This window comes from Colletes latitarsis, chromosome 6 (genome assembly GCF_051014445.1).
Source record: "Colletes latitarsis isolate SP2378_abdomen chromosome 6, iyColLati1, whole genome shotgun sequence".
Lineage (NCBI taxonomy): Eukaryota > Metazoa > Arthropoda > Insecta > Hymenoptera > Colletidae > Colletes > Colletes latitarsis.
The window spans coordinates 22,041,597-22,062,449 of NC_135139.1; the positions used below are offsets into that span (position 1 = coordinate 22,041,597).

Consider the following 20,853-nt stretch of genomic DNA (forward strand, 5'->3'; position numbering starts at 1 on the left):
ATGACGCCATGCTCCGGCTTTATCTGTCGCCACTCGGTGAAATTCGTTCGTAACTTCGAGAAAGCGAGCTGGAGCTTGTTCGGGTCTCCGCGTTTTCTTTCGCAATCGACGCCATTTTATTAAACGCGCCTGTCCTACGAGCGTCGCGGTTCATTCCGTTTAACGATCTTGGAATGATCCTCGAAATCATTCCCGTTCCGTCGCGTTCCTTCGTCGATATAGTCTTGTTCTTAAAAATCCTTTCAATTACAATCTTACGAGCATCGATATTTATAATTCAACGTACACAGGGTAAGTCGTTTAACTCTTTCACCTTAATGTTTCGAACGAAAGTTGCTTGGTACGAAGAGGAGCATACATGGCAACCATTAATTTCTTGCTGGTTTTCTTCTTTATCGAAATACGGGGGACACTTGCCTCGTGCACCGTACGTGTTTACGAAAATTTCTATTATAAATTTACATCGACGATAATTTGTTCTTGCGAACCCTTAAAACCGTGACGAGTCGTGACCGTTCAGAGGGCTTCCGGAAGCCCACGGTTGGCCAGTGATTTATAGGTTGCTCGGATCGTTCGACCGGAAGATCCACTCTCGAATCCTCGGAGCGGACGTTCCGTGGCGTTGCGACACGCGATCAGGCTATTACGGCGTAAGCTACACCGCGTAGGAAGCTGTTTGTCTCGCGACGGAGAAACGGTCCCGGTTTCTTCGCGAAAGAAACGGCGCCTTCGAGCGATTTTAATAAACCGGCAACGGGCGCGAAACGATAATTTCACCGGCGACGTTTCGGGCACGTACGCGCGATCATAATCGCCCGGCACAATTAACGCGGACTTTCGCGTCTCGCCCATCCGAGGTCCTCTCGAGTCTTGCTGGCTTCGCACCGTGAAATTAAACGACGCCGATCAATGGTAATTCGCGATCGGGTTAAGGCTGAGAAAGCTCTCTCGCGTCGCGTCACGCAAGCAGAACGTCACCGATTCTTCGATTTTAATAAAATTCGCCAGGCTCGCAGGCTAGCGTGCACGACGATCGAAGTTACGTAAGAGATAAATATGAACTTTGGACCTACTCGAGCAGTTTGCTTATGATTCGAATCTCGTGTGGTCTGGAAATTTTTTATTAGCTTGCAAAGTTTTTTAAAATCAGCAGAGATCGCTACCGTTGGTGATTAGTCGCTTTTCGGAACTTTTCTTCCCATTTATAACTTCCTGCCTATTCTTATCGCATCCTGTCGCTCAAGGAGGATCTGGTTAGTGTTTGGACATTTGGCGACCAGGCCTCGACGACCTCTCCTCCCACTTTCCCTCCATTGTCTCGAATCTTCCTGTTTTGTGTCTTGCTATCCTATCAGTTTTTCCTACGTTCAAATTATTATTATTACAATGCTCTTTTCAGCAAACTTGCACAAACCAAACCCATTCGTAGACACGATTGCAGATTCCTTTTCAGGATTAAGATTTATTCACCTGTTCGAGTTTCTTAACCCTCGAGTGGACTGTCAATTTCAACTAAATCATTTTTTTCTTTCTTTTAAAGTATTTAAAATATAATGAACAATCCACTGAAGGGTTAAAATATTCTAACACGATCGCGCGCTAATTCGGTTCGGGGATGACAAATTTCTCGAGCAAGACGTTGCGAGCGGCCATATTAGGCGCATTTGCATTCGCCCCAAAGGTGGTTTACCCGTCAAAATAAATAAATAAACAAACGCTCAGGGTGTCGGTGGGGGTCTCGAAAATGAGGACAGTTCTCCCACAAATCGTCTCGGGCGAGTCTGGTCCGTCGTTCCTCCTTTCGCCTCTCCAGAGATCCCGTCGCTCCAGAAACGCGTTAAACGTGTCTCTGTGTGAGGCGTTCTCCGCGCGACGGTCGCACAATTTCCCACATTAGCGGCGTAATGACGACCGCCCGGGGCTCCGGTGCCCGAATCACAACGTTGTTATTACCATTTCATTACCTCCCGGCGAAAAGGCGGCGAACGACGCGTAAATTACGCCGCGCGACATAAAGTACGCCCAATTTGCTCGTGCAACGTTCGCACAGGTGCGCCCGAGACGCCGCCGCGGATTTTTCACGTGCGGTCCGATTGATCGACGCTGACCCCGTCGCGTAAACGTCCTCGACGTCGTCGAGTTCGACGGAACGTCGACGCCACCGGGACCCTCCTCGCGACAAAAACCCCACCGAAAGTAATTACCGCCTCTCGCTGTCGTAATTGCCGTCGACTCTCAGCGTACGAGACCATTTTCTTCGTCCTCCTCTTCTACACAGGGTGTCGTGTTTTCGCTATACGTTTATTTACTTGTGTATTTCTATTCGTTATTCGTGATCTAACTCTGGTTAATTTTATCGACACAATTATTTTTTCAAAAATACAGTCCGAAGAAGCTTAGGAAAATTCTGTATCGTTATCTGAAAATGGGTGTTCTTAAGGGGGTAGACTCATGTAAAATGGTAGAACGGTTTGATAAAACTTTTCGCCACTTTCCACGTATACTGTCGTGATTTTATTTTTTCAAGATGGCCTTGGGGTTGCAACTATGAAGAAATCTTCAAAAATCGTCATGCAAGACGCGATAATTCATTCAGTCACGATCGATGTCTTCCTAGCACTTTGACTGTTACGTCACCCATATATGGGCGACAGGATTTTCCATCGTGATACTGGAAAAATCAGTTCTCGAGTTGAGATGTCGATGGAAATAAATTTTGATAGGATTTGTGTTGAAGTTACCCTTCCATCGTGAGATATTGCCCTCGAGAGATAGTGTTTTTGTAACGTGGTTAATATCCAGAGATAATGGCGGGTATCGATTAAAACGGGACACCCTGTATGTGCGTTCTCCGTCGTTTGGCACCGCTTTCTCGAGTAACGCGATTGGATCCGCCCGGAGCCAATGGAGGCGCGGGGAGATCTCTCCGACTTCCCTCGAGTGTAACCTCGAGAATGCACCGACCACGGATTATTGCGCAAGGGAAGGGCTCTGATTGAGGCGAGATACAAATTGCTAATTACCTAATTAGACCCACTGACCCAGTACCGCCGACCACCCGGTGCAAACCACCTCCGCTCGATGCGAAACCAACCTGCCTTCTCGCTTCTCGCCCCTCATGTTTCCCTCATTCGAATTTTCGTTACATTTCTACGATTAATAATTCTCAATCGATGCACGGAAATATTTATCCTAGAGATTGGAGGCTACTCTAAGTGAATATCTTGGCGCTTAGTTTCAAGTGTCCTGTGTAGGTTAAGACGAAGGTTCATCCCTTGTTCAGTTCGAAATCCACCATCTCTGCATTTTGTCTGTCCGCTATTTATTAGTAATTCCCTGCGTTTACAATGAACGCTCGTGTTTACATTAAACCATCATTGTGTATTGTTTTTTTACAACACTAAAATTCCAAATGGCGGAGAAGCGCGTAAAAGTATCCAACTTTTAAACGTAGGCTGACCATTGTTGGAAACTTCATAATTGGCTCCTTATACAGCGATTCCGCGACGTTCAAGGACCCCCGGACGTCCACGACGGCGGATCATTTTTTTCTTTTCTGCCAGACACGCGGAAGCAATGAATCCGGTGTCTCGATTATGGACACCGTTTTCCAGGAGAATTGAGGAAACAAAAGCCATCGATCTTCGATCGGAACAATCAGCTTTCGTTCCTCGAAATCGCTCCGACTGGTCAATCTTGTACACCGGATCGAGCGTAACGATCGCGTTTTCTATGAAAATTAATTTACCACGAACTTCGTTTTATCGGTAAATAAACCGATTCCCATGATTTCGTTTCCCGCTCGAGTCGTTGATGGATCGAAGTCGTTTCACCGCTCGTGTTCGAATTTTTCAACATCGATCGCGAATTCCTCGCGACACCTCTTCCCGTGTCTTCGTCCATACCTCGTAGCTCCGATCCGCTTCCCAAAGGTCACTGGCTGGAGAGACTCAATCGGATTCCCGTTGCGCAACCATGATGCGTACCCTGCGCGTGTTTTATACGAGCATGATCGACGACTGACAATCTCCGATCGATCGACGAGATCCAACGGACAAGTCTTGCTCTTCTTCTCGGTAATCTTGATTCTGGATAATACGCATCACCGAGAATGATACGCGCTACGACGATGGGAGTTCCTTACTTACGGTTAGCAATATACTCTGATTAAAAGAAAACCTAACCCCTGTTTCGAGGTATCGTGATAGTTTTAAGGCAGAGGCAATCAGAGTGTTAGTGTCTTTGAATGTTTAGTTACAAGCACTATTGTAACCTTCGCGTATTTAGGCAGGTAGGGATCAATGTATGTATCTCTTATGTAAGTTCATATGTAATTGTGCTTTCTTCTTCTCACGTTTTCATAAAGGGTGTTTACCCGTTAGACAAATAAATAAATTATTCGATAGTAATAGTACTGGGCTCAAACTATGTGCAACCAATAAATGAATCAATGGACTTTCATCGAGTTTTCAATCAGGAAAACAGAAGAGATCCTTGCAGGAGATGACACTACTCGTTAAATTGTATTATTCGACAATAATAACAGGTTCAAACTATGTGGAACGAATAAAGAAACCAATGAACTTTCATCGTGGGTTGACGAAGCGAGTTTTGAAGAGGTTCGCGGAGATTCTGGTCGGTCGGAACGCGTATCCAACCGAAAGTAAAACTTCCAATCCGGGAAACAGAAGAGATCCTTGCAGGAGATGACTCCGCGACGGCAGAAGGAGTCTCGTTACGGGTGGCCAGTGGGAACGAGAATATTTCCAGGTAGCCAGGCGAGCTCGTCAGGTGTTCGGAGTTACGATAACGTCTAATAACAACGTCGATGGAAGTCGACGGGGTGGAGGGAGAGAGAGAAGGATAGGAAAAGGAGGAAGGAGAAGGCCAGCGTGCGGCTCGCGCGCTCCTTGGATCGGAGACCAGGTGGCCGACCGATTTGCCGCGACCACAATGACGCGTGGGCCGTGGAATTGTCCTGCGTCCGTCCTGCCGGCCTTTTTGCCTTCTACTCTAACGTCGCGATGACGAAACGACCCGTGAGAGACTTCTGCGACGAACGCTGACGCCTAGGTCGCGGGCAATTTCCCGCGGCCTCTTTCTCGCTTCCGCGCGAGAATGTCTCTGATTTATCGTTCCTCTCCCCGCGCCAGGTGTTGCGGAGGCTTTAAAATCAACCATCGTCACACCTACGCGCGTTCGAGTACCCTAAACGGTTCGTTTTACCCCTCGAACGACGCCAAGAAACTATCGTCCCTGAAAGATCTCATTTAACTTTCTTTTAAAGGGTTATGTTGCGAGTAACGTCTTTGGTTTCGTATGTGTTTTGTTTTTTCTTTGGCTGAGAACTTATATTATATATAATCTTATACTTGTGTAAGAATTCTGTAAGGTACACTTGTAATAGCGACCTGTTCAGAAACTAAGTCGATTTGGGTTTCGAACCGTATTCTAACGAAACGAAAGGAAACGATGGAGGATGGCCGAAGGTAAAAGTGTCGTTTCAATTTCGCCACCGAGTCTCGAATTAGGCGTTTCCGAGCACGAACGGTCGCGGAAGGAAGAGACGACGTCCCGTTTAATTCGCCGCGCGTGGGCGACGGACAAGAAACGATTCTAAGCGTCAGTCAGCAGCGTTAGCACTCGGTCACCGGAGTTCCTTGGCTCAGAGATCCCTCTCTGTACGCCCCTTTCCCTTCTCGCGGTCCCTCCCCCCTCGTACGTCCCTCGACGACCCGGTCGAACAGCCTTGGAATACCAACGATCGTCACTTCCTTCCTCCCGTCAATGTTTTCCGTCGCACTGGCTACTGAATTTCAATTCGCCGCCTCGTTTCGATGCACGAATTCCTCCCGCGCTCGAGCAATGGATTTTCGACAGTGGATCGAGAATCTGCCGAATACTTCGGTATACGTTCGTTTACTTACATATTTCGTTCGAGGACCGTCTTCGGAATTCGACAAATTTCTATTCGTTATTCGCGAACTAACTCTGGCTAATTATATCGACAAAAATCATAAATTTTTCAACGAAAAAAGAAAATTTCAAATCGTTCTGGAAAAATTATTTTCGTTTGCGGGGGTCAATTACAATTATTTTTTACGATTACACTACCCCCGAAATCCTACTCACTTTCGAGAAAAAAATTCCTTACCCAAAATATTGTATAATGTCTGACCATAAATAACTTCCGAACGGATCGGAGGATTTTAATGTTTCGACATGCAAACAACGCGTATGTTGGTGATGAATATGTAGAAATTCTAAAAATATTCGAGTTGTTCTTTACGTCGTAAAGTGCCCCAGGAAAGTGGGCCGAAAAAATTCGCTCGTCATTGTTACGAGGAAAGAAATTTCACAGAAATTGGGATCCCCAGAGTGATATCGAGAGGATCGTTTCCCCGGGTCGCGGGGGAGTGTGGAAACGATCGAAGAACCAGCGGAGAGAAAATAGTCGGCGCGATTGTCGGTGGATCGGCACGTGGCTCGTCGTCGGGCCCATTATAAAACACCGTGTTACGTGCGTGGGCCGGGCACGTAAGCATCGCTAGGTGTGCGTCCCTTTTTTTTCTCTCTTTCTTTTTTTTTTTCGCGGCGGCGCACGAATGCACGCTTGCACGGCCACGTCGTGGATTTTTACGGTGACGAGGCGGTCGGCTCGCGCGTACACGCGGCGATTTCAATGCGATACTTTCAGCCGCGGCTCCGATTCGACATATCTCGATCCGGTTCGCCCACGGGAAACCCGGGGCACGTCGATGTGTATGAATATGCAACGATAACGCTCGCGCGATTTATTTATAAGTATGACGCCGGAGATCGATTCCTCGAGGAGGCGGGCGTGAAAAATCGACGTAATATTATCAAAATGCGATGTTACGAAACGATGGAAAGCGCCGCTATCTCGAAATTGTACGCGTCCAGGCTTGACGCGAAACGCGAACATGGTCGCGCGACCACGCGCCTTACGACTCTATACAGGGTGGACCGCTTTACTTTTATTGTTCGGCGCGCGCCACTTTCGGGATCGAAATTTCATTCTCTTCTTTCCTCCGCAAAATACGAACCGTATGCTCAAATAACTCCTGCAAACTCTTCTCGAACGACTGTTACGATCGCTCGTCCATTTATTTATTTACAGGTATGAATCCCCTTCTGTATAAATACAGAGAGATATACGTTTAAAATATATGTAAATATAAAATTATATAAATTACATAACAATGGGTGAGTGGTGACGTGACAAATTGCAAGTAAATATGAATACCACGTTTATGAAATGTTTCTTACGACCAGAAAGTTTGAAGATGGACAGCGACCTACGAGGGAACGAGAGTGGATAAATATCTAGCAAAATTAAATTCCGCGATTCTGACGAGTATCGTCCATTTGCAATAAAGTGGGCATTATCGTCGATGCACGAACAACAGGCGTCCGTAAAAGAGTTCTTCGAAGCGGTTCACCGTGTACAGCGGGGAACGCCTGGCGTCGCGTGTCCGCCTCCGATTTTTCTTCCCGCCGCATTTTTGCCACGGTTACACACTATCGTATGAATTGTGGACCAGTTCCGGCGATTGGTTATCTCTCGAGCGAACGCGCTCGCGCCGTTACGTTCTGTCCCGAGTTAATTCGAGAGTACACGCGCGCGACACGCGATAAATTAGACAGAACGTAAACGAGATTGTCGGAACTATATTCTCGATTCGCGAATTCGATCGCGGCGTAATTTATGCCCGACGCGCGTGGGATCGAGAAGTCTCTCTCCCTCCGTGACGTTGCTTATCCCGTTCGATTTTTTCCTCGCGATCGAGTCGCCTTCGCGGAGAAGGACCCATCCGACGGGAAAAATCGTCTTTCGCCCGATTCGTCCGCGATATTCGAAACGGAACGCGATAAGGGCGGCGCGACGTATGCTATCGGAATCATTAAAACCCGAGGCCACGAAAAACCTGCAATCTGCGTCGCGAATAGCCTGTCGTAAATCACCGAACGCAGAAATTTCGTGGAAGGAGAGGAGACGGACGGTAAAGAAAGCGTCGGACGATATCCAGCGTGTCCGATCGCCTATCGTTTCGGAGACTTCAACGCGCGGACAGGCGCGACGCGAGCGACCCACGCGTTTCTAGAGCGCTCGAGCGCCGGGCAATTTGTTCATCCTGCGCCCCTACAAGTTGCTCGAGAGATCGTCGCTTAAAATCTGTGCTAATTATCGCAAAAGGAACGAGACTCCACCGAGAAATACTCGAGTAAAATGTCGGGTAAAAAATTGCGAAAGAAACATTGCACGACTTGGTGTTTCTCTTCTTTTAATGTGGTTATATTTTATGATAGATGTTTATTTATTTATTTACGGGTTTGCACACCCCTTGATGTAATACAGTCTCATTAATGGACGAGATCCGTAACGCGTTCCATTCTTGTTTCGTGGCGTGATTTTTGCCGGGACGTTTAACGCGCGATATAAAACGAACTCATAAATATCGTGAGCCATACATCCGAAGTGAAACTGTTGCTCTCGATCCACGTTGTAAATTAAAAAATTACACACAATGTCTTTGAAATAAGAAACGACGTTCGTTCGAGCAACGTCCGGGTTAAGTATTAAGGCGATCGGGTAATTATCGGTGCAATTACACGGTATATATCTCGACCCAACCAACACAGATTCGCCCGTGTCGTGCGGGTTAAAAAATATTTGCAAAGAGGTTCTGCACGCGTGGTACGGGCGCTCAACGACCTCCGTAGGGTGAAATAAATCGCGCGAAGGGCTCGCTCGAAGTGGGTTAACTTCGGCCAGGAAGGTGCCACGATTTTACTCAGGGCCGTTTCGCGCGCGCACGCAAGGCCGTAAAGGCCGACATCGGGATCTTTTACGGCCAAGAGAGCCGAAAGTTACGATCCTGCTTTTCATTTAATTAATTTCACCGTAACCGCCCGCCGGCCCTCGAAAACCGATTCGGGCCGCGCGTAACGGCGACGGCGCTGCCCGCGTAGAAAAACGTCGTTTTTCGTGTCGCCGGCCGGTAATTGGACGCCGATGGATTTTTCAAAGTGCTGTCCGGCTACGGGAACCCGGCCATATAATTAAGTCCGGCAAAGGCATACCGGGGGACCGCGGACCGAGTCGGGAACGAGCGACTTTTAGCGCTTAGAGGAAAAAGCGCGAATGCTCGGAACGTGCTCGATCCTTTCCAACCGAGCCGCGTCCAAAGGTCGTGCAAACGAGAAGGAGGATTTCGAGCCTGTCGATGCTGCTCGAACCTTTTTACTAGCGAATCACGGCGATTTACATTCTGACGCGACGCTATCGGATGCCGGGGAAAGGCTGGAAACAGACGAGCGCGCGAAAAGATGGATGTAAGACGTGAAAAATTTTACGTGAACCACAATATTTTTGCTCCCTGAGGCAGTTGAATATGCGAGGAATATGCATTAACATTCATGAACTGCTGTGCTTCCTCGAAAGTTAAGAGATTTCATGGCACGCGTTTCTACCTTGACTGTTTTACTATTCGCTTATTAGCAATTTTTACGTTGTTTAAAGAAGTTGTATAAACTTTTTCATTATGGAAGCTTTTCAGATGACATGCTACACTTTCGAACAGTTTCTACTTTTTTATTGTATTATATTTGTGTAGTTATTTATATTTGAAATTGGCAATAATTCAGTAATGTTCTTTACGATTGTTTGACCTCATTAACGATTTTAGGCTGCATCGAAAGAGGGAGATTATTTCTGTTTTTAAATTCGTTCCGTTCGAACTGTTTCCAGGTTACAGCAATTTTTCACGAGCCAAGAAAATGCTCGAGTCCTTGATACTTGATTATTCCGTTCTATAGGTCACTTCTGCGACTCGTTGCGTGTTGGAAGAGATAATGAATAAGTATAGAAATCAGGAAACGTCGTACACGTATTTGATAGGTATGCAGATTCCACGACAGGCGTTTGAAATATTATCGTTGGACAACGGTAGGCTCGAGCGGAATCAAATTGAAGAAAATTGTAACAACGATACTCGATGAATAGCAGTAATAGAGAGCGTCGAATAAACGACAGTTTTGCAGTGGAGAGTTTATTAAAGGTTCGTGTGAATAGGTGCAATAATATTTAACAACCTAAGCGCTCGAATAATGTAATTTCACCTATTCCTTTCGATAATACCGATGTAAAAGGAGACTAAAAACGATTAAGAACGGCCATGTAGTTTAATACGTTAGTGGTTTACATAATTGCATTGAAACGTTAATTAATAAAATTTTTTATCGCTTGTACAGACTATAAACGTCGCGTTACATAATAACAAGGATCGAACGTCGATCTTAACGGAGAGCAATCTGTCTCGCGAAGGGAACTTTTGTATATGGTTCCTGCAGCTTTTTATTCGCCTATAAACATTTTCTATTCGCGGTTCTATTTACCGTCGAAACTGGAATATTTGAAAGATTGAGAAACTCTATGACACGACAACTGCAGGCTTGCATTCCCGTCGACGCGTGGCCGTTTCGAACAGTTTCTATAAACGTAAGTTGCACATTACCGAACTACAGAAATGGCTATAACTTAGAAAGGAGGCGAAACAGGGCACATATTTGTATGAACTTTATTCAAAACCGCCGTCTCGTGCATTCGTATTCTTTTTAATTTTTTATATATCTTAGAATAAAAAACCTTGTTTCTCGCGCCAACACTGTCGAAAGAAACTTTACATAAACATCGATAAGAAACGAAAGCTTGGCGCGAGGAGAAAAGGAAAGCGGTTCCATCGAAAAAGATCATTCGAGCAGCCAATGTGCAGTACTCGATACATTCGTTCTTCTTTTACATTAATAATACAGGTTTTGCGCTCCAAATTCAACTTCTGTCTAAAGTCGCAAACCATTTGAGATTTTAATATGAAGCCCGCTTTATAACAGTAATCGTGGAACACAATGTCATTCGAATGACCGCCTTTCTTTCACGAGCCCGACTCGTTTTAACCAATTTTCGTTAATATTACTCGTTTATTTACTGTTTACTTATTTACTGTACTCGTTATAAAATAATAGAGTAAAGAACGAGGTACCAGGCGACTCGTAGCTGGAAACTGTTACGAAAAACTCTAGCTCTATCTTCCTACCACGCATCGAAGTCTCCCGAGTTTCGCATCGTGATCGATGCAGCTTTTTCCCTACTCACGGTTTTGTTTCCACAAAATTTCCAGTTTCATACCGTAAAATTCTCCACTCCAGCAAGTTCATCTTAGCAGCGATTCCGGAATACCGAAATGTTTACGTACTTGAAGGGAATCTCCATGACACAGCTAAGAAATTCCAAATCTCGAGGATCGTATTTGTCCCGTGCTAATGATCGTGGTCGTACGACGAGGAACGAAACTCGAAGGGCGGAGGTGAGGACTCTTTCGTTAGGAAATCTCGTGGTTTGAATCGCGGGACCCGGCCAATTAGCCGGTCATTACGAAATTCGTTTCTCAGCGCGGAGGGCGAGACGGCGCGGCGGTGGAAACGTCCGTCCCGCGCGACGTTGGATTTCCTCGAGACCGTACGAGAAACAGGCTGCGTTCGAGGCTTTTATAATGGGGAAACGAGCCCGTCGCGTGGGACGTTTCATTAATGAAGATGTCTCATTAAGCGTTCGAGCGAGGTTATCGGCTTGCCGTCTGGAAAGGAGGCCTTCCCCGCGTTACATGCCGCATAATTCCGACATAATTTTCCATTACGAAACGTACGCGCCGCTCGGCCGCGGTAATGAGTGTATTTTCGGGGAGTCGTTGTCCCGTCTTGTACCCCAGGCCGATAATTACCCCCGTAACGACGCTCTCCGGTTATTAAGCGACTACGAGCCGCGAGCTACAAGAAACGGGCCGTGCGGTACCGTGTTCGGACCTCGTTTCCAGCGGTTCTCGTTGACGTTTAAGGTAATTTTAGAATACTCGATTCGGCGCGCGAGACGCGTCGGGGAATCCGGGCGCCGGGACGGGGCCCGACTTCTCGCGAAACCCGCAGGAATCCTGTTTTTTAAAGGGATTCGCCGTCGGAACGTGTTCCCCCGCGCCACGGAATGCCGGAATTATTGCGTCGCGCGAGCACAATGTCCGGCGAATCTGGTAAAACGGAAGGGTTCTTGTCACGGCCAGATTATTCGGCAGTTACGCGTCTCGTTAGGCGAACGAGACCCTTGCAAATTAAGTCCTCACAGGTTTCCCGGCGTTAATTTCCGTTCGCGGTATGCCCGTTTCGTTTCGAGGGCGATAAAAACTGCTCTATCTTGTATAATAAGAGTTGGAACCTCGCCACTGTACAATAACTTTACGTATATCGGTTACATTGTCGCGGTTCAAGAATGTCTCTCGTTAATATTGCTTGGAAGCTTCGCAAAAATGTGTAAAAGGTGTTTGAATTGCTTCCTTGGAAAATTACAGAATCATGGACTCGGACGATGAATTGACCGCGTAATTTTGAGTATTTCGAGTGGAATTTGAGTGAAATTGCACGATGATGCTTGTTCGCGTACCGTCAAAATCTTTCAGGCATTTGGGTGGGACGCGATTCAAAGAGGATTGGAAAACGTTGGTTTAGAAAGATCGCTCTTCTGTTGAACCACTCTTATACGATTCGAATCTATACAAAATCTGATAGACTTAAAGAATTCTAAGTCTATCTAATTCGATAAATCTATGCTGGTAACAGACAGTATTAAAATATACGCAAACTAAGAAATGCAATTACAACAGCTTTGGTACTTTGGTACAAAATATAACGCGACAAAATCTAATAAGTATGATAAATCGACTAATTGAGATTCTAGAGAACAATGGAGGTCCTACGCGTTACTAAATTATTGCCATGACTTAATTCAATTGTATTCTCAGCGCAATATTTGAAGAATAAATCAGCTTTCCGTGATTCTTCCTTTCTCCAGTAGAAAATCGTTTCTCAATTCCTTTTCATTTTTGTAGCTGTGTAAATTCGTAAAGAAAATTGGCCAAACTCTGCGTACACGCGTCTCCGTACCTGAGTCACCGGAGCGTTTCTATTTCCGTTGTCTTTTCAGCGCTCACGACTCCGGCCAAAACACTCCCCCAGAATTTCGCGTGGCTTTCGTTCCCCGGCGGCCTTCCATTGTCCTTATCGTCGGCCGGTTCGCCACGTTCCATCGACGCCAACGGGAATCGCGTCCGTCACCCACGGGGTCCGGCGAGAAACACGGCTAGAATGCCCAGAACGCGACGCGGAGAGTTTTCCCGCGCGAAAACGCTCGTGGGCCGCTGTTCCCCCTCCGGTGATTCCGGCGGACAAGTCGCGGTGCACCTTCGACGGCCACCTGCGTGCGTGTTTCGCGGAGCAGAGACACCGGGAGAGAGCTCTCCGATCGCGAATATTCGCGCGGACAGGTAGGTGCGCGCCGCGACTGTGTGCGGGATATAAATATACGGGGAGACAGGAGGCGTGACTATTTATAACGGTGATATCATCGACGATTACCTACGCTTTCGCGTGGACAATCGTAAATTCTACCGGCGAGAAGGGTGCGGGCCGATTTCAGACTTTACCGAGTATCCCTCGCGATCTCGCTCGCTCCCGCGGCCGCCATTTCTCTCGCGAGTCCTCCGCGTCTAAGTTATCTCTTTCGGGCGTGACTCAAAACTCCGAGACGACTTCGACTCCGAGTCCGGGGAACCGATGGTAATTTAAGCTCGATGCCCGTGTGGGCACGGAATCCGCCCGATAAAATTTACCCGGAGCTCCGGCGCGACGAGCAGACTCCTGGACGACGTTGCAGACCGAGATATTGCAAGTTAATCGACGCTCGAGGTCTTCCGGTTTGCCAGATAGGTTGTAATGCAACGACTCGCCCGTACAAATATCTTCATTTCCAAATCTTTACTTGGTTGTCGAGCTACCTAAGAGGTAGAATGAAATCATTGTCTCATCTGGCGTTCCTCAGGTGTCCCATTTGGGTCCTTTATTATTCATTATATTTATTACCGCGGTTTTCAACCATTATCGTTTTTCACTATTTGCTGATGACGTTAGAATGTTTCTTAATATTAAATTCTTCGACGTAATTCTATTGACGTAACGTTATTTTACGCTAGATAAAACTATTTTTATTTCGAGGTATACGATTACGCATTTTGACCACGTTTGGGGGATGCAGTCCCACACTGTGCACTGGCCAGTCTCTCGAGGCAAGAGGATCGGGGCAAAAAGTAATCGCAGAAGAAAGGCGACCGACAAACGCGACAAAATTACGTTCTAGGGACTACGGTCGGTGGTCCCCGCGGCTTTAACGATCGCGGATCGATCTGTCTGTGGTTATTGCAGCCGGAGAGAAAGAACGAGTAACCAGAATGTGGACAGCGTCGAATAACTTTGTCTTGCGAAGGGTAGGACCCTGCAGGGTGCCTTTTTTCTTTAAAAAAATCGAAATCTCTACACGATACGATCGACACATGGAGGAAACGTTATCGTTGGTGTCGATGATGGAAGTGTTTAGGCTGAGATGAAATGCGTATCGACGAACGAAATATATTTAGATTTGGGTCCTCCGTGTCGGTGACCCTTTGCTTTGTGTCGAATAGTTTTTTATAATATTAAATAATATAGTTAATATATGAGTCTGACCAGACGCCTGTAAGCATTCCTAATATCCCTACGGATATTACGGATTACTTTTCTGGAATCCACTTGCTTAGAAAATTGTTACGTCCCGCAGGAATTCGTCGAAGGCGCCGCGGGGGACGACAGCGTCCCGACGTATTTATACGATCGATCCCACGAAGCTCGCGTGCTGCGGGAGATAACGTATACGAAGCTGTAAAAAGCAACCGGGCGACCCTTCTGCCCGGGAACGAAATCAATTTTCGGCCAGCAGCAACATTTTGTTGCGGATAGTCGAGGGATCGTTGCGTGCGCGATGAATTATCGCCCGTTCGGACCGCTGTATTGTTCCACCGTGTTGCTCGAACCGATGTCGGAACGATGTTACGTCCGGATCGCGCCGGTGGTCGTTATAACTTTCTTCGATCCACCGTGGCTCGCCATTTCGAAATATTCGACAAACCTCTCGCGAAGCGGGACATAATCGTCCTCGAATATTTAGTTATAAACACTGTAGTAACTTCATGAAGAGGGCAATGTATCACCTGTGTAAGTTCATATGTAATTGTGCTCCTTTTTCTCACTTTTTCATAAGGGTGATTCACTTCCTCAGCAGTACTAGAACAATAACACGGCACTCGTGTCTGTTAGATACGCGCAAATACGTAGAAATAGGCCAATAATAACGTTCAGATACTTGTAAGCGTACAAAAACGCAACTATCTAATTGAGAAATATAATAAAACTGTATTGGGAGCATACAAGTCCATTTGTTTTCTCCATTTTACTCTAAATAATCGCTCGAATCACGTGTGTTCTTTGACGGAGTCCTGTACCAAATCGCGAAGATTGTGCAAGAAAATGAAACTTATTAGGGCCCGTTCACGGAGGATCGATCGAATAAATAGCTGGAAGCTTTCCGTTGCATCGGGATCACGTTCGCGCCCCCGATAAGCGTCGATCGATCTCGACATTGACTTCCAGCGCGCGCGGAGAAGGAAGTGTCCGGTCTCTACGTCCGGAATAATCGATGAAAACGGCTAACGGTCCCGGGGTCTGCGACGACGATCGCTTCCGATCCGTGCCCCGAGCCTCGGTTATTATGCGAGACGCTTGTCCGTGGCGTAACCGTGCACGAAACAGTGTTTGCGTGCAGCTTCGACGTTGCAGTTATCCACGGTGGTTTCTCGCCGAGAGGAAGCGGCGAATTCGCGACCAGGACGGACCCCCGTCCCCCATAATCGAGAAGAAGCCCGCCATTATGCTCGCGTCGGCCGTGTAATCATTCGCTCGTTACTCGACGAGCTTCGCCTCTCTCGATCGTCCGTTCGCGCGATCCCGTGGATCCTCCAACGACCCCCGTCGGCCTCTTTGCTACAAAGTTTCGACCTCGATTCGTCGCTTCCGGTCACCGATAAAACTCGAGGCATTTTAGAATCGGTACGAACGAAGCAATAGATCGTCGGATTATTTGTTCATTTATTTACGGGCAAAATAGCCAAATTTCCGGAGTTCTTATTAGCCGTAGTGCGATTCGAGATAAGAACGCGAGTAATTTTATTTCACTTGACATGGGAGGATCCCATCGATCAGAAAAGAAGTGTAAAGTTTTTACGAATTATTTGCTACAATATTTTTTACGACACGCCTATTTCGGATTGAAAAGGATGGAAACCCGTAGATATCGATAAATAAATAAAAATGTCTCACGGAAACGGCCGCGTTCGCTGCGTCGGTCTCACCGGCCGCAATAAAAGTCGAGCAAGCAAAATTCGATCGAGTTTTTATGCGAATCGAAATGCCTCGGAGATCTTTAACCCCGAGTCGACGGCGCTCGAAGACTCGTTTCGAAGATTTTTACAATTTTTTACCGTGGAAACGGCTACGGGTGTCCTTCCGACAAAAAAACGCGATAAAAGAGCTCCTCGGGACGAAGAAGCGCGATCTCTAATATCGTACAGTGAGATGACGTGGCTACCGCTCTGTGGAGCTTCGAATTTTTCTTATCGTGGAAACAAGTGCTCACAGAATGTGCAAATTCAATTTAAAGAACAGTGGACTACCATATTTTCGAACATACTTTCTAATCTTAAATAATATAAATATTTTTTTAGTTGCTTTAATATGGAATACGTTCCTAATTTGGAACACTGCGATATTAAAAAATCGTGATTTTGTCATCTATTGGGGATGAGTGCAATCGATTTTTGCAAGATGATCATGGACTTAATATTATACATAATAAGGCAAGTGTATCAGCTTTGTGTTAGCTCGATTATTTCGAGCACTATGAGCCTCATTAAACATTTCCTACACCGCTATAATATTTTACATTTGACTGTTACCAGTCAAAAGAGCATAAAATATTTAAGTTTTTATCAAAGTTTTGCAAGCAACTGAAATATGTGAAACATGTATCGGATAAATAAAAACAGATAGTTTTACTCTGCTTTCTCACAACGGACAAACGAAATCTCTTCAGCCCACATTCCTTTTTTTTATTCTCGCCTCGTGTATCCTCCCATCCAAAACCAAACTCCATCGACGAGGTACCACTTATTTTACTGAACATTTAGAAACGTAGAGTGCCGTAGATCCTCCCGCGAGTCGATCGAAACAACGTGGATCTCCCCCTTTGCGATGCTCGCGAGCACGAATACTCCGTATTCCTCGATCGTTACGATCGCCGTCGTCGATCGCGCAGCGTGGGGGACTAAAAACGGGGAACGATCGTCGCGTGCAACGATCCCCGGGGCCGTCGATCGCCCGGCAACGTTCAGAAAATCGCGGTCCCCGCGATCCTTGCGATCGGGTTGACGAAAACACGCGGGAATCGGTCGGCGGGTCTCGGCGTACGATCGACAAGAACGAGGAGGAGTCCTCCGGGCGTTCTCGTTTAAGGGTCATAAAGCGCTACGACAAGGGCAGAGCCGTGCGCAAAAAGGGAGCAATAAAATGTAAATGTACTCACATTCCTTGTTGCGATCCATGGCGTGTTGAAGCGGCGAGTCGTCGACCTCCGCCTTCGGCGGCGACTGATTACCCTCGGCCATCTCCGCCGCGGCTGATCCTGGAACACCCGCGGTCTTCCTTCCTGCCACGTCCGCCGCTTTATCCTGCTGCGGCGAGGGCTTCGTGCCTTTCTTACCGTTTCCAGCGTCCCTGCGGGTCCGGGGATCGCGGACCGAAACGAGCAAAACGTTCGCGTTTTGTGAATTAATCTTTCATACGTCGCTTCGAATCGGGGGAACGGATCGATCGGGAACACGCCAAGGAGCTGGATACGGAACCGGGATGGGGAGGCGGAGGAACAAGGGGGAGGGGGGGGGCCAAAGGACCGAGAACGCGCCGGCGAAACGAGTGTCAATCGGTCCCGGGGTCCATCCTCCGGCCCCGTGTTTTTGCCGATGATGAAGGAATGACGGATCAATCGACACTCGATCGTCTCGACGGACGAACGTTTTCATCAGAAAGCGCCGAAAACGTCTCCTCCGTCCTACCGGCGCGAGTGACTGACCCCTCGTCACGCGACAAGAAACCTACAAACGATACCACCCGGCCTCGATCGAACCCGTTTCCACGGGGCTCTAGTAGACCCGGACCAACCAATCACCCGGGGGTATTTTTGTCACCGGTGACCTATTTTTCTTCCTTTTTGGACAGATCGGTTTATGGAATTTATGGAGGCTCCAGACACGCCGAACGAGCCAGTAAAATATACATTTTTTCCAACGGGACCGTATCAAGTTGGCTAGGCGAAGGAATGCGGGCCTGATTGGTGCCTTGGTCCCTTCACATACTATTGGGAGACGAGATGATGGCACTTGTTAGGTTCCAGGTTCTTGCGTAAATCGATCACGAACCAAACTCCTAAATAGCTCGTGGGTGCCAACATCTCGTCTTTCAATAGTACTCTCTAGCCATCCATTTTCTTAAACCTAACTCTTTGCACTCCGAACTATATTTCAATTTTATTACCAACAGCTCTCAATACTTTTAAGTGTTTTTATTTGAAATTTACACTATTCTTGTATTTTGTAATTCTCGAGTGTACAGTATCTCTTTGATTTGCATTTCAAAAAATGTCGAGTCTCGACGTGGGAGTGCAAAGGGTTAATAATGTAAATTATCCAATTTTCTTTACCTTTCCTTTACCCAAAGTGCACAAAATGGCCAAGCCAGCATTGATCTCGGAATATTTGCGAATGGAAGCCGGGATCGCGTGCTGCAAAGTTACCTCCGATCATCGATATTACTCGCGACCGCTTTCGCGCGCGGCCATTAATATGCGCCGTTTATGGTAAAAAAAATTCCGAACTATATATCACGCAGCACGGTAACTCGAATCTCGTGGAAAGAACTCGACCAAGGACGCGAGTCCGTCTAAAGTTTATCAGAAAACGAGTATTCGAAGGCAATTTCGAAACCTCCGTGGCAAACTCTGTCGCTATCCTCGCTCGCGTTATCGCCGACTCTTTATTCAGCGTTATTTACGTTACCGCGGGCCTGGGACTCTCCGCGAATCTCGGTAGCCGTATCCCGCTGGTCGCGTATTTCGCGAGATGATTTACGGCGCGCGATAACCCGCGATGTAACATCGATACGCTTTATCTCCTGGCATTCCTGCGTCCGCCGCGGGATCCTTCGCGAGGACGAGGCACTTAAGGCGCCGTTTATCCCCCCGCGGAGGGTGGAATTTACGCGCCTCCGACGGTATCTCGAAAACCGTCCCGAGGCCCGACGAATAGTGATTGTGTTCGCCCGTGAATTTTCGTTTCACGAGATTCGGGAATTCCGACGCTCCTCCTTTTTCCTCTCGAGATACCGGGGAATCCTGTTTCGAACTACTCGAGAACCTTGACGTCTTTATTTAATATTCAACGTTATTAACCCTGAGAACACTGCACAGGATGAAGCTCGAACTACTCCCATTTTTCAGCCCCTTTCGATGATCTGACGAAAAAATGTTTCCTATCGAAGTTAACACTAGATTTACGAGCATTGATAGCACGTATATTTAAAATACGATTTTTCTTTTAATTAGAATATGTATTCATTGCATCAATCAAATTCAACATAGGTTGTTAAAAAATAATATTTACGTGTTCTGCAATTTTAAATATGGAATCTGACATCCGTCAAATTAACGGCTTCCGTAAATCTAGTGTTAATCAATATCTAACAAATTGATTTTTGATAAAATATTAATATCACTGTTGTATTTTTGAATGGAACTAGGTATTTTTAATTTCGTAGTATCGTGGGTGACGTCGAGACGAATTCAACGACCTGCAACTTGAAAGGTGGAATACAGAACATTTAATGTAATTACTAATTATATGCACCGTTTTAATATGCGTGTTTTCAGTTTGGTTTTTTATGAATTTTCCTTTTATTTTGTGTGTTAAATTCTGAAGTTGAATAAATAAGCATTCGTAATGTTTACGTTCATTTGTTTACGTCCAAATCCGAGCAAATACCATGACGCCTGCAGTGACCTCAATTTTTTTATCGGAAATCAATTTGTGTTTAAATATAAGCAACTGGAATTTCTTGTTAAATACCGATTAACTTTGATAGGAAACACATTTTTGTCAGATCATCGAATGTGACTGAAAAATCGTGGGGTTCGTGCCTTGTATATCGCTGTTTCTCTCGCAAACGATAAGAATTCGAGAAAGATGTACAATTTTTTGGGGGATCCCAAAACATCCGAAGATCGTTTTCTCGGACGGAAAATCGTTAGAAAATCGCCATAGAGTCTGGAGAGGCGTTCGGTGAGCGTAAGAGCGGGCCATGTTCGGCCGAACGAAATGCCACGTCGCGAGATAAGGACGCGTCGTAACCGCGCGGAAAGTTCAGATAAAATTACAGGCGGTCGATTAAACATATTTTAATGTCGCGAGGTGGTAGCCGGCGACGGAAAGTTCCGAGAAGAGGTTTCGCGCTCGTCACAGCTGGAGATAGGAAGCCGGTCGTTAGGCGCGTTTATATTCTCGCGGGACGATTACGGGTCCGTGGCGATAGTAAATTGCGGGTCGATCGGGGCCCCTAGCCGTGGAAACCCCTGTTTTCGCGTGTACCCTAACCCAACGCGTTTATCGCCGCTGTCGTCAATTTCGCAAGGCCGTTCGCGCGACCACTTAATAGAAATAATCTGCTCGAGACGCTCGTCGACTTTATTAATGGTATTAACCCTTTGCGTTCTCGATATGACGCACACCTGGACTCCGGATAATCGAAATAAAATAA

At 46.6% G+C, this 20,853-nt stretch overlaps 1 protein-coding gene across 2 annotated transcripts in view; it reads right to left on the bottom strand.

Moving 5' to 3' along the window:
• LOC143342962 (uncharacterized) overlaps positions 1–20,853 on the bottom strand; it is a 282,929-nt gene that overhangs the window by 74,418 nt on the left and 187,658 nt on the right. For both annotated transcript variants that reach the window (XM_076767327.1, XM_076767328.1), the window contains exon 4: positions 17,573–17,763. In XM_076767327.1, the coding sequence (XP_076623442.1) occupies positions 17,573–17,763 (191 nt within the window). The remainder of the gene's footprint in view (positions 1–17,572; positions 17,764–20,853) is intronic.